This window comes from Phytophthora parasitica (assembly GCF_000247585.1).
Source record: "Phytophthora parasitica INRA-310 unplaced genomic scaffold supercont2.1, whole genome shotgun sequence".
Lineage (NCBI taxonomy): Eukaryota > Oomycota > Peronosporomycetes > Peronosporales > Peronosporaceae > Phytophthora > Phytophthora nicotianae.
In genome coordinates, this window is record NW_008634126.1 from 1,437,325 (window position 1) to 1,450,070 (window position 12,746).

General features: G+C 48.5%; 7 protein-coding genes across 7 annotated transcripts; 5 read left to right on the forward strand and 2 right to left on the reverse strand.

Annotated features, from left to right (window-relative positions):
* Positions 1-990: 990 nt before the first annotated feature.
* On the forward strand, positions 991-1,533 carry PPTG_00363 (hypothetical protein; the record flags this gene model as incomplete). The annotated part of the gene is made up of 1 exon (XM_008891747.1): positions 991-1,533. One exon carries the CDS (start codon positions 991-993, stop codon positions 1,531-1,533), a length of 543 nt encoding a protein of 180 aa, XP_008889995.1.
* A 174-nt stretch (positions 1,534-1,707) lies between these two features.
* On the forward strand, positions 1,708-2,397 carry PPTG_00364 (hypothetical protein). The gene has a single exon (XM_008891748.1). It carries the CDS (start codon positions 1,910-1,912, stop codon positions 2,291-2,293), a length of 384 nt encoding a protein of 127 aa, XP_008889996.1. The 5' UTR covers positions 1,708-1,909; the 3' UTR covers positions 2,294-2,397.
* On the reverse strand, positions 2,326-4,684 carry PPTG_00365 (hypothetical protein). Its single transcript, XM_008891749.1, has 3 exons — positions 4,535-4,684; positions 2,560-4,434; positions 2,326-2,498 (listed from the first exon to the last, which is right to left on the reverse strand). The coding sequence occupies exons 1-3, from the start codon at positions 4,589-4,591 to the stop codon at positions 2,433-2,435; spliced, it is 1,998 nt and encodes a 665-aa protein (XP_008889997.1). The 5' UTR covers positions 4,592-4,684; the 3' UTR covers positions 2,326-2,432.
* A 225-nt stretch (positions 4,685-4,909) lies between these two features.
* PPTG_00366 (hypothetical protein) lies at positions 4,910-6,149 on the forward strand. Its single transcript, XM_008891750.1, has one exon. The coding sequence runs from the start codon at positions 5,133-5,135 to the stop codon at positions 6,117-6,119; it is 987 nt and encodes a 328-aa protein (XP_008889998.1). The 5' UTR covers positions 4,910-5,132; the 3' UTR covers positions 6,120-6,149.
* On the reverse strand, positions 6,107-6,759 carry PPTG_00367 (hypothetical protein). The gene is made up of 2 exons (XM_008891751.1): positions 6,492-6,759; positions 6,107-6,400 (listed from the first exon to the last, which is right to left on the reverse strand). Exons 1-2 carry the CDS (start codon positions 6,752-6,754, stop codon positions 6,208-6,210), a joined length of 456 nt encoding a protein of 151 aa, XP_008889999.1. The 5' UTR covers positions 6,755-6,759; the 3' UTR covers positions 6,107-6,207.
* Positions 6,760-7,113: 354 nt separating this feature from the next.
* On the forward strand, positions 7,114-7,482 carry PPTG_00368 (hypothetical protein; the record flags this gene model as incomplete). The annotated part of the gene is made up of 1 exon (XM_008891752.1): positions 7,114-7,482. One exon carries the CDS (start codon positions 7,114-7,116, stop codon positions 7,480-7,482), a length of 369 nt encoding a protein of 122 aa, XP_008890000.1.
* Positions 7,483-8,204: 722 nt separating this feature from the next.
* On the forward strand, positions 8,205-8,750 carry PPTG_20721 (hypothetical protein; the record flags this gene model as incomplete). The annotated part of the gene is made up of 1 exon (XM_008892919.1): positions 8,205-8,750. The coding sequence occupies one exon, from the start codon at positions 8,205-8,207 to the stop codon at positions 8,748-8,750; it is 546 nt and encodes a 181-aa protein (XP_008891167.1).
* Positions 8,751-12,746: the final 3,996 nt, after the last annotated feature.

The window sequence follows — 12,746 nt, forward strand, 5'->3', positions numbered from 1 at the left end:
AAAGCAGAACGCATCCCTGACAGCTCCAAGTGTTTAAAGCAACTGTGACTTTTTAACACACAATCTTCGCCGGGGGTAGTAGACATCGAAGCTTGCTTAGTGCAGCATCGTTATCGAAGCAAACAACTCCTCCAGTTGACCAGAGACTTTCGTAAATAACCCCATTACAACCGACCAGACCATCAGCCACAAATGTAAAGGCGTGCCGTGTCAGAACTGTTCCAGCGATGCAGCCAAGGGAGGACCGTGTCAAGCAAAACGAGACGTACGTTCGAAACGTCACTTTGGCTCTACAGCAAACTGAGATCATCCTGTTGAGGTCGTACATTACGGTCGTTGTACTGACATTCTACGGTAAGCCGACTGCTACTCTTTTCTGTTTTCAAGGTACTGATATCGTGTATTGTAGTCTGTTTCTTAAGGGATTTATCTTGCTCTAGTCTTCAGGTTACCCAATCGGAAATATTTCGCAACGATGTCCACTATGACGACATCCACCACTGTCGATGATTTTTCATCTTCTGCTGCTGGGCAGCATTGAAGCGGTCTTCCTCGTGGTGTACCTGATCCTGATTTCGCACCAACTTGGAGTGTCGGGACTTCACCAACTCGCGTTTGTGCTCTGTTCGCAACGTGTTTTCTCCAAAGTTCGTGGCGTTATCGCTGATGATTATTGGTTCCCACTCGAGCAGTACGGCAACGACGTCATATACAAACTAAAAGAACTGGATAATCATGTACTTCTTCTGGCTGAGAATGATCGCACGATTGGAGAAATCAATACATAACTCTGTCAATACTATTTCAAATCAGGCGCTGATTGGCTTAATCGAACCGTTAGCGTTTCAGCTATTGGGCACTATTAAGGTTTGAGCTATCGAAGCAGTAGGTGAAACGCAATGGCCTCGAGAAACCGATCTCCTCTGCCATTCATTTTTAAAGCACCCGCCCAGGCCAACGTATTCATTCTTCATCAGCTTTGGTGCTACTATGCGAAACCTCACTGATAGAGAGCGCCGTACAATAATTGATGAGCTTCTAACGCGTCTGAAAGGTGGTAAATTGGTGCTCGGGGCACTGACAGAGGTTGCTCGGAAATTTAGCTGTGATCGGTCCTCTGTGAGCAGGCTGTGGACCCAGTACCAATCTATATGTACTAACGGTATCAGTGGAGGCGAATGGCGCAGCAGGATAAAAACAAACTCAGGTGCAAAGCAGATAGACCGCGACAAAGTTGATCAGAAGCTCTCCCAGGTTCCTGCTGAACAGCGTATTGTCATGCGACGAACAGCAGTCGCAGCTGCGCTTACGCGCTACCCGGTGTCTGCTATGCTAAAGGAGGGCCGCTTACATCACCGCTCCACGCGTATTAAGCCGGCTCTAACGACCGAAAACAAGCACATGAGGGTGGAGCATGTGCTGAGCTATATAGATGATGCAACACACAATTTCGAGCCCATGGAGAACGTGATACACATCGACGAGAAGTGGTTTAATCAAGACAAGAACACACGCACGTACATGCTTCTTTAAGGTGAGCTGCCACCACAGAGAGACCGCAAGAGCAAGAACTTCATCCCCAAGTTTAAAAATCCTTGCACTGGCATAAAGCATTCGTGTAATCATTCTCAGCCAGAGGAAGTACCATTCAACACCAGCAAAAAGGATACAATACAAGATGGCTACATAACGGTTTCAAGTATGCGGAGTTAATGCTACTTTTTACTTGCTCTATACACTTAACACTTACTTTTCTGATTCGAGGCGTCAGAGCCAGTGCTTTGGTCTCGAAGAGGCACGAGTAACGGTCAAGGACGAAGAGCTAAGATAACAACTTGCCTCCTTCCAGCAGTAAGAGAGTGTCTCGCACCTCACTGCAGCATCGTCCAGCAAGTCCACAGACCTCTCAATGGCGCCTTCTCTCACTTCCGACGCATTGAACGCCATCGTTAGCAATGAAGAATCAATGCAATCGCGCTCTCCACCAAGTTCCTGTGGCAGTGACGACGATCGCCAGGAAGAGACCGAGTACTTGGAAGTAGCGGATACTGTGCTAAACGACGACAACTGGATCTGGCTACGAGACCTGCTGGACGCTGTATGTGATGTATCGGTGCGGAGTCAAGCTAAAGTCTTCTTTGCTCGGTTGTTCAAGGCTCAAGACGCTGCTAGAATGGAAGCCACGCTGACTGAGATGGAGAATTGGCGGAGTGGTCTTAACGAGAGCGAGCATGAACTGGCGCGTGCGTTGTTCCTGTTAGGATACGACAAAAGCATGTCGTTAGGTAAATAGAGTTAGAATAGGAACTTTTGACACGATCAAATAGACACGATATAGATAATGGGCATCTTTTATTCAAGATTTTATCTGGATTTGAATGACAAACACATTGCTCGATATCATCTCGGGTCTGTAGCTTAAACTAAAAGAGTTAAGAGCCGAATGCTTCGTCGGCTTCGTCTATTTTCTTGAACTCGTAGTGGCCACGTCCATCGAACTGCAATAAATAACACAAATAGTTAGAAACAGATATACAATAAAAAAAATAGAGTACCTACCCGAAGCACATATTCATGGTACGTCCACAGCGACTTGCGATGCGACACCGTGAAGAGCGTGATGTTCTGTTCGCGGCAATAGCTGTACATGGCGCCTTCCACGTCCACACTGACAGCAGACGTGCACTCGTCCAGGATAGCGAACTGCGGCTTGTGATAAAACAGGCGAGCCATAGCCACTCGCTGCTTCTCACCGCCAGACAAGACATCGGCCCAGTCGTGAATGACGTCCCAACCTCCTTCACGCTCAACGAGATGCCCCAGCTGCACCTTCTCCAAGTAAAACATCAAGTCTTCGTCCGTTCTTCCACACGCCTGCATCTCTTTGAGTGAGTGTGGGTAGATAATCTGGTCGCGAAGAGTGCCCAACGTCAGATATGGACGCTGCGGGATGTAGAACAGTCCGTTGCGCTCCGGTTTCGTCAGCCTACCGCCGAACATGGGCCACAGCTCTCCAAGAATACGGAACAGCGAGCTCTTACCGCAGCCATTGGGTCCTGCCACGACAACGTTCATACCAGACTTGACCTTGATATTGAGCGACGGCACCAACACGTCTCCATTCGGAGTCACAAGAGGTACATCTTCGAACTGGATCATGTGGTCACGGTAGCGGATCTCGCCCTTATTAGGATACAACCCCAGAGACTCAGCAGAGGTCGACTGCGTCTTGGATTCTTCCGACAGATTCTCATCTTCAGCTCTGAGCATCGTGCGTTGGTACTTGCCCTTGTCTAGATCACTCAGAACGTCGATCATCTCCGTCACTCGAGCAGTAAATCCAGCCAACCGCGTCAATTCTCGGCCTGACAACACCAGACGCCCCATCGCTTCCGACATCTTCAGCAACATCTTGCCAGACCGGAAATAATCCTCCATTCTCTCTGCATACGACGTGTTCTCCAATCTCTTGTTCGACAAGTCCAAGAACGGCTTCGACAACACAGCGTACCCCACCACTGTAGCCAAGTATTTGGCCACAATATTGTCAATCACACTCATGGAGAAGCGGAACTGCTGCGAACTGCGCACCAAGTCGATGAGTCTGCTGAACGATTGGTCCAAAATGCGCTTCTCCCTCACGTTGCCATTGTAAAAGGCGATCTCTTCGCTGTGCGTGATGAGTCTGGAGTTCATGAAGCGGAAGTTGCCCTCCATCTGTTGCTCAGCGATCGTAAACCGACTAGTCGGTTGTCGTAGCCACGTGAGGAAGAAGCCCGAGGCCACCAAGTAACTGAGCATGATCACAGGCCCCTCCACGCCAATAGAAGACGACAGCTTGACCGCGTAGATGGCTATATCCAGGAGAGGCTTCGACATGTTGGAGTACAGGTCCGCTACCGAGTTACTGAAGCGCTCCACGTCCACTGTAAGCAGCTGGTCGGCGTTGGAGATGCGGTTGTCCAGGTTAGACACTTTGTAGTACACGAACCCCTTGACGTACTGCTCGTACAGGTGCTTGGTGAGTCTCGTGCGGAAGCGCAGACTGAGCTCTGTGTGGCCGTACTTAAGGAGACTGTTAACGCAACTCATGGGCAACATAATGGCCACGAAGCGACGGAGATGACGCATAAAGTCCGTCTGCGAGCGAGAGATGATGGCTCTCTCGATGGCTGTGAAGGTGTGCAGCACTACAATGTCGAAGGACGTGCGAGCCACAAGCATAACAGCCACAAGAGCAGCGAACCCCACTTCGGCAGTGAATGGGCCTGGTACAATGACCTTGAAGAGTCGTAGGAAGCGGCGATAGAACTCCTTATTGACCGCCACTTTCTGTCGACTGCCCTGTTTCTTGGTCATAAACTCCGAGTCCATGGAGAACGCTGCGTTCGCCTTCTTTTGTCCATGTTCGCGGATTGCAATTGCCAACGCCACCTATAAATTGAACAATGAGACACATGACGTCGGACATAGTGAGAAATCGAATTGCAAAAGCTACAGAGTGCGGAGAAGAGCGCGGAGACCGGGAACGTACGAGCGAGACGATGGACACGGCGCCAGATGCGGCATGCGACTTGGACAGCACCGTCATCAAGCAGTAGATGCAGCTTGAAGGTCGAGACTTCTGCGCGTCGTGCGATGCTTTCGGTTGTGACGCGTTGTTTCGCAATGCGGAATCCAACGTGGCAGACAGTGGTCGAAATGGTACTTCAACTAACACTACGTATGCGGTTTTGAAGGTTTATTGAAATGAAAGGGTATATTTAGCAGTATTACTTTTCCATTCTATCTGTAATGACAGGTCATTATAATGTGAAGTATCCGAAGTACAGTACTTACACTGTACTTTTTCAATTTTCTGATTGGTCGACATATAGTTGACGTAAAACTCGGTGTGTTAAACCGCTGACGTCATGGTTGACTTCTGCTAGGATGATGCGAGGAGCTCAATGCATCGCCTCTCAGTATCATATCGCTCTATTGCTACTCGTAATGGAGCGCTGTTGCCAATAACCTCAGTCACACCGCTTTCAATATGCTCAACCTGCTGACTGCCATCCACACCAACAAAAAATCTCACGAAACGACGCGTCGCTCCATCATCTCTTAAAAGCTAATCCTTGCTACGTCCGATGGAGAAGACTCGCGTGAATCGCCAGGCAACGACACGAGTTTCAGCTCGTCCAGGCTCGGCGCATTCCCTCGTAGGTAGCGGATCTCGTGTGCGTCTTCCTACCGCTCCAAAAGATGCGAATCCTCCGAATCCAGACCTCGCGGACGGAGATAAAGTCCCCGCCTCATCAACATTCGACGTATTGGAGCTGTTGGGCCCCTCACTTTCTGAAGTTCTGACATTCGTGAACCCGCCGCAGCCTCGACGACTGCAGGAGGCGCAGCAGGAGGCTGGAGAAGCTACGAACGGAGGCGAACCGACGGCTCAAGACCATCATTCGCACCACGGCAGCAGCAGCTCTCTACGCGACGTCAAGACGTCTGCAAAGTTCGATCTGCGGCTTTCAAGGTCCGCCATTATTGGCAAATTGGTAGATTCGACTATCGACAATGCGCGTAAGACGCAGGAATACTTCGCGAAGCTGCTAAACAAGATCCAGTGCGAGGTCACAGGTCTGGTGCTACTGCACGACGCGACTATCGTTATCTTCCTTGAAACAACAGCCGAGCAGTTCGTAATTATCCTCAAACAACTCCAACAACAACGTATCATTGACGCTAGCTCCATGAAGATCTTAGCCAACTGCGACAACAACGGAGTGCGGATCTTGCAAGGTCTGTACTTCAAGAAGATCGTACTCAATCGCAGCGACACAAGCGAGTGGACGGACGATACAGCGTCGCAATGCATCGTCGAGACTTTCCTCAACTTGATCAAGTTCATCAAGAAGATCGGGCCGATGCCGCCCGGAGAGATCCGCAGATGCCTGAACAATCTCTCGAATACTGACCAGACTTTCCTTCCGTCCAACGATCTACTGCTGTGGCTACTTAGTCGAGATGAACTCATGACACTTGACGAGTATCTAGACTTCTTCGACAGCCCTGTAGCTGTCGAGCTCGAGTCCGAGCGCGTGTGGCCCGTGCACCCCCTTATTCAGTACTAAAGCGACGGATTCGTGCAATATATTTTTTTTATTAGCCAACTCACTACTTTGAAAAGTAAGAAACTGCGTGGCTATTGTCGCTTTGTCCTCATTGCGCGAGGGATCCGCTTAAGCTGGATGGGTGACTGTCTCCATCCAATGTGCAGCCCCCACCGTCGCAGTATCCATCTGCTAGTGTTGCTGGAACATTGACAAACTGACAGCCGCCTCCTGGACACGAGGCCTCTGCTGTGTTGTCAAATACACAGGCCCCTCCTTCACATACAGCCTCTTTGCATTTCCTGTTACGAGAAACAGAGTATGTCGCGCCACTTTAAGCTTTGAGAGTCAAGTAGCACAGCATTGAGCTGCTAATCTAGCTAGTGCACTCACCGGAAGTAGCAGAGTCCTCCTTTGCAGGACAGCGGAGAGACGCAGTTCTCGAACAGACAGCCGCCAGCCACACAATTTTCGGTCTCGCAGGACGTCGGCACGTGGATGTACTGTGAAATGAGGTCCTTCTCCGGAGTGGAATCGTCGTCTGCACCCACATACTGGACGATTAAAGCAAGCAGAAGAAGATGGAGCCTCATGCTGATACACTGGACGGTCTCAATGTGCACTTCAAGAAACGCCGATCTTTCGCGTCCCTTCATGGATCACCTCGGAAATATTTGCCCTTCCACGGATGTCATTGAACACTTGAATTTTTATATTGGAAAATATAAAAAATCAAGTGTTCATTATCCAACTACAGTAACCCCACTATGAGCAAATGTAAGCCAGCGTGTGTTATGATTTCTTTCAATAAAAATTGAATGGTGGATTTTTGTACTATTTTTAGTATGTGGATTCTTACAACGCTTTGATTTCAGAATGCATAACCTAAGCGTGTTACGCGTTAACACACATTCGAATGAAAAAAATGAACATCTGTGGAGCCACCAAATGCCTCACTGTCAATGAAGTAGATATGTCTAGCAGCGACGACGATGCGGCTACAGTCGACGCCTCCATGGAGGCCGCGGCAAGACAAACGGCAATAAGAAGAAACCTCAGCGGGGACCAGGTCCAGAGCGCATGCACATCAGCCAATACAAAGAAGGCCTACCAAGGCTACCTCAAGGGGATTGCTAAGTGGATTCACGCGTCGCAGCCGTCACCAGACACCTTCTTTTGCGAGGATGGCAGCTTAAATCTGGCCGTGGTTTCACCGCAGCACTTTGAAGCCTTCCTTCTGTACAAAATTAACGAGGGAAAACTCAAAGTGACCACTTTAAGTGGCTACAGAAGTGCTCTAAAGAACGTGTATCGGCAGAAGCGTTTAGATTTACCCAGTGAATACTTAGATGATCTGAAAACACTATACCAAGGAGGAGGCTGAGGATGACCAATCGGGGTGCTCGCGTAGACCGGGAAAGGAGCCACTATCTTACTCTTTGTATGCTCAGCTGGCAAAGCTCACTTTGGCTCTGGAAGACAATGGATTTTTGCATCTTTCCTACGGACACAATGGAATCTGATGTGTCGATCTGTGTCGGTGGAGACACGGCATCTGACGCATTGTGCTGACGACACCGTGGGTTGTTTACGCCACAAAACCAAGACAAAACAAGAAGGATCGAACCCAAAGGACCCCCGTCACATTTACGCAAATCCATTGCCATCATGCTGCTGGATGCAAGCATTGGGGCTATGCTTGGCGTCCAATCCAACTCTTGTACACGAAAAGCTCTTCCACGGGTCCAACCAAAAATCTCGATTCAATAAGACGATAAACAGCTTCCTACAAGACATGACAGGCGAGAAAGTTTATGGAGCGCATTCTATTCGAAAAGCAGTGGCTACATTTGCGAGTAGTGGGAGTACAGGTGGGCCATCGATAGTTAGTGTTTGTCTTCGATGTGGCTGGTCGCTTGGTGAAGTGCAAGGTCGATACTTTCGGTATGAATCTGCTGGTGACCAATATCGCGGTCTAGTTGTGGCAGGGCTGACTCAAAACAGCTCACATTTTGGCGAATTATCTCCCCATTTTGATGACCCTCTCGACGACTTTGAAAGAAAATGCACGAGAAACATGTTTCCTGGTTTTGGCTGGAGATGCGCATGTCGCGCCTGTGCTTCAACTCTGTCGTGCTTCAACTCTGTCTGGCTTCAATTGCGGCCAATGCTACATTTCTGCGTGAAAATCTGAAGTCAAAGCACGCTGTATTTACGTCCTACGTATTTCGCAACTCTGATGTTTTGGATCAACTCACGACCCTACTAAATACTGGCGAGAGCACCTGGATGCGGCCAACGGGAATCCCTCCGCACGTTGAGCGCTATCGACAGCATGTTGAAACTCGTAAGGTGCTGACCGAGCTTCCAACTGTACTTCTCGATGATTTCTCTAATTTACTAGATGATAAGTGTGTTACACAACAGAGTATCACGAGGGATAACCTAGGGGCTACAATTCGGTCAATTCTAGAGGAGGCTGGATTATGGCAGAGCCATACAACCTTACAGCAAGCTGAGACTTCGTCTGATCCTACAAGCATTGCTCATCATTGGCAATGGGATGGGAAGTTTCATCGAATGCCGGAAGCATTTATCTTTCCGCAGCTGGACGCGCTCAGTGTGGTGGCTTGGAAATCCCGAAGCTGGTAACCCCCCCCCCCCTTTTTTTAGAGGACTACACCCGTCGGACTTCACGAAAGGCAACCGAAAGATGTTCTCCGAGTGGACCGTTCTAGTCCGCCACATAGTGGCTGGTGTCGAGCGTGTCACACAGCAAAGCATTTTCCGCCCCACTACACAAGAGAAGGTTGGTTGCATGTACCGCGAAGGAATCGCTAACGTGCTGATAAAAATGCCAGCACACCCAGAAAAACAGCGATCTGAACGTGCAGAGACCTCGTTGCGCCGTATTCGACAGGCAATTCACGACAGTAATCCGGAGGCGCGAGCTATACCCTTCCGCCAGGCCTCGAACAATACAGTATTACATTATACTGCACGGCCCGGCGCCCCATAATAGTAACTGCAATATGACGAAGAACAATAATAATAATTTACCAATATCCGTATATTGTACCACCTACCTACCTCTACTCCGTGGTGATGAGCGATGCCGCGTTCCACAAGTCACGGTTAACGCGAAGAAACGCCAGCATTTCAAAGTTCGCAGGTAGCATGCACGTCCGCTGAGGCGTCAAGACGAGCTTACACTGCGAAAAAAAGCCACTCAACTGTGTTCGACGTTGGCGGTACCACCTTCGCCAGCTCGTGAAAGCTCACCGTCGCAGCACCCGTAGTTCGCGTCTGCTTTCCTCCTCGTAGAATCTCGCTGGCGTAGTTGCTTGCCGCGCGTTCTTTCCTTTTACCGCTTGTAGCGGTTGGCTCTACTACGAATCGCTGTACCGCTCGCAATTCAGACGCAGTGAGCTTTGTGTTGTTGCAAATCTTAACCAAAGCTGAGTCAAAAACCGGCGTGTGAACGATCTTCGCAGTCGGACGTAGATGACTTGCCATAACTGAGTAGTCATCAGCTACCTGGTCAAACAGAACGCGAACGTCGACCATGCTGGTGTTCTCACACTGGAGTGTCTTACACACACTATCCAGTTTCTTGAGTTGCTCTAGCAGAGCGAGAAGCTTCTTGCGGGTCGAACCGTTTGGGATGAACTCTTCAACAGCATCAACCTGTCGAATAGAATCTCGAATTTCTTTGTAGCGGCACACCATTTCAAACGTTGAAGACCAACGAGTAATATTTTGTTTGATAGGTTTTCGATCCGTGAATTTTGCTAGTTCCGCCGCGTTGTTGACATGACGTAGCTGCACCATGAGGCTGTTAACTGCAGTGAGCTCCGTCTCGTATGAAGCTAAGTACCGGTTCACCGCAAGGTTGTATCGATGACTTGCGCAACCGACCAGTGGTAACTCCAACAACGTAGCAATACGCTGATTTGTCGCGCAATTGTCAGCTACCAGAAAAGCCACCATCGAAATGTCCTTCTTATACAGTGCTAGGACGCGCTTGAACATATCGATGTGTACGTCTGCATCTTGGCTGCCATCATCCAGGGGCCAAAGCGACAGCAACCGCTCACGGCGCATACCGCTTACGTAACAAACACCGTATATACCAACGTAGTGTACGGTACCATGCGTCCATCCGTCCCACATGAATCCAAACAGCTCGCCCAACTCTTTCTCGACCAGCACGCCAACGCTCTTGGAGCATCTTTGCATGTCTAGCTTCAACGTCTTTGACGAAACGGGTTTCCAGGACGACATAGACCTTGTGAGGGGGTCATCAACTTTGGTAAGGGGCATGTTTCTCTCTACTACCCACTGAAGCCACTGGTAGCGACACTTAGTCGCTTCTGAGACGAATCCAAAGCTGGAGAGAGGTGTGGCTGTAGCCAAAGAAGTGTCGTAGGTCTCCTCAAAGTCGGGGTGCTTCAGGTTGAGGTGGGACAGCAGATTTGAGTAGCCGGTTCCGGCTTGCTGTTTACGGGGAGTACCGCAAAGCTGGCAGCCTTGACCTTTGTCCTCAAAGAAGAATGCGCAGATTTCACGGTTCGGAGCCATCGGGTCGAAATGCAAAGTGAAACTATGTTGCGGAGCAACAGCTCTGTGCTCGTGGCCACCAGTAGTTAGAATGATTGGTTCAAGCCAACCGCGACGCAAATTCACTCAAAGCCGGTATTGTATTGGTATTATTGGGACAATATCATATTGTATTGATTTTGGTCTATTCCAATAATAAATATTTCTAGCCAGACAATACAGTAATTATTGTATTGATGTTATTTTTTCCGACCCCTGCCTTCCGCAAAAGAAAAGCAAAGAAACGTGTTAGAAAAAAGCTCTTGTAACACAAAGTAACAGACTGCGTTACCTTCAGTGTATCAATCGTACTTGTGCAGCATAAGGAGACCGATGCACTTGATGTCCACTGCGCACTTTTTCAAATGACAACATTGAACGTTCAGCGATATCATTTAGCCAATCAAATTTCAATATTTTAGCGTTACCAACCTGTGTTACAGGATCCCGACACAACTCAATAAACAAACGCGCGCATGTAAAACTAACAGGTGAAATACGACAGGTAGCCTTTAGACCATTGCAGGTATTTTCAGGTGTAAAGTATGCGAACAATATCGATCATCATTAAAACGGACCATTTTACCGGGAGGGACACGAAGTATCCTGTAGGGCATCACAGACATTATTTCGCTCCAAAATGTCGACTGAGTTATAGATAACATTAGGAGACCTTCAAGGGACATTCTGCTTGGACAAACTTCGTTCAACTTGTCGCGTGGCGCAGGATGATAGCTTAGTAACCTTATGATAGCCAGGCCCGAACGATCTACGTCAACAAGAACTGCCAAACACATGTCCTATTCAAGTATGAAGGATTTAATGCGTACGCGTACCAAGCCACGACTATAAAAGAAGGCTCACTCGCTAAGAAGTAATCAAGCTCTCCTTCGAGGGAACACTGCCAGTCAGCGTCTTCGAGATCGACAATCTCCCAGTTATACTGCAAAATATCGAAGACAAAGCTGGTTGAGAATAACTAGCCCAGGATGGCCACCAGAAAACTACTATTAGGCATAGCCTACAGAATCTACAGATTATCTCTGAACACCGTAACGGTTAACCTTATGATGTTCAGTGTAAGGCGCTGGGCAACTCGGTGAAGTATATACGGATACCGGATGCATTTGCCTAGCTTGGTGAGCCTTGAATGAACCATCGACTGGGCAAAAGAATAACTGGTCGACGTGGTACAGTAAGGTAAGCTCAGAGCGCATAAAAATTAAAGCACGTCAAAAGGCCACAAACGCCGAGATTTTTCTTCGCAGTATGAGTGCAGGGATCGGCTTCGCTGAGCCGATCGCTGCGCTCATAACTTTGCCATAGCTTTTCTTCACTAACAGCTTCACTGGTACAGGTCGTTGCCGCCCTTTGCGGATGGGAAATTCGAGGCATTATTGCAGCGGAAAAGCTGCAAGGCCACGTTAAAGAGTATTTTTCCATCGAAAGCGCTGAGGTTTTCAATACTTGAGACTTTCTTTAGCCCTCTCGGCCTAAGCGCAAGCGTTCTAGTTTCTGATTCCTATTCAAATCGAGAGGTTTTTTTTAGTTGGGACAAATCAAGAAGTTAGCGCGATTGATCACCAGTGGGGTCGCTTCGATCACTAAAAAGGTAATTTGGGTCGATTCTAAGGTGTGTTTTTTTAATGTTTATTATTCGATCGGTCACCCAGGATTCCTCCTGGACCAGGAACAATGCACAAGATGGTCTGTCGGACTATTTTGGAGCACTATTGTAATACGATCCGTTTATTACATACTAACCACCTCGACATTATTGTTATCCTGTTGGTGATCAAATGGTTAGTCTTGCCAACTGATTGCTTATCCACTCTTTTTGTTGCAGCAGTCATTTGATAAAACTTGATCGCTTTATCGATTTCAGCACGAGATTTGATCATGGGGCAAGTTTGCTTAACCCCTTCTCCCCCAACGTCATCGATAAGCATTGAGCCTGATAAACTCATTTCGAATTTCACCACCAACTACGCAACCCACCCAACTACTTCCGTCCCATGACTGACACCAAGCCCACTCCGATGACCTACC

Coding starts and splice junctions, on each gene's coding strand:
- PPTG_00366 (XM_008891750.1), top strand. CDS start 5,133: ATGGAGAAGACTCGCGTGAATCGCCAGGCAACGACACGAGTTTCAGCT.
- PPTG_00364 (XM_008891748.1), top strand. CDS start 1,910: ATGGCGCCTTCTCTCACTTCCGACGCATTGAACGCCATCGTTAGCAAT.
- PPTG_00367 (XM_008891751.1), bottom strand. CDS start 6,754: ATGAAGGGACGCGAAAGATCGGCGTTTCTTGAAGTGCACATTGAGACC. Junction 6,401..6,491: donor GGAGGACTCTGCTACTTCCG/GTGAGTGCACTA, acceptor TTCTCGTAACAG/GAAATGCAAAGAGGCTGTAT.
- PPTG_00365 (XM_008891749.1), bottom strand. CDS start 4,591: ATGACGGTGCTGTCCAAGTCGCATGCCGCATCTGGCGCCGTGTCCATC. Junction 4,435..4,534: donor CCGTGTCCATCGTCTCGCTC/GTACGTTCCCGG, acceptor TTCAATTTATAG/GTGGCGTTGGCAATTGCAAT. Junction 2,499..2,559: donor ACCATGAATATGTGCTTCGG/GTAGGTACTCTA, acceptor TATTTATTGCAG/TTCGATGGACGTGGCCACTA.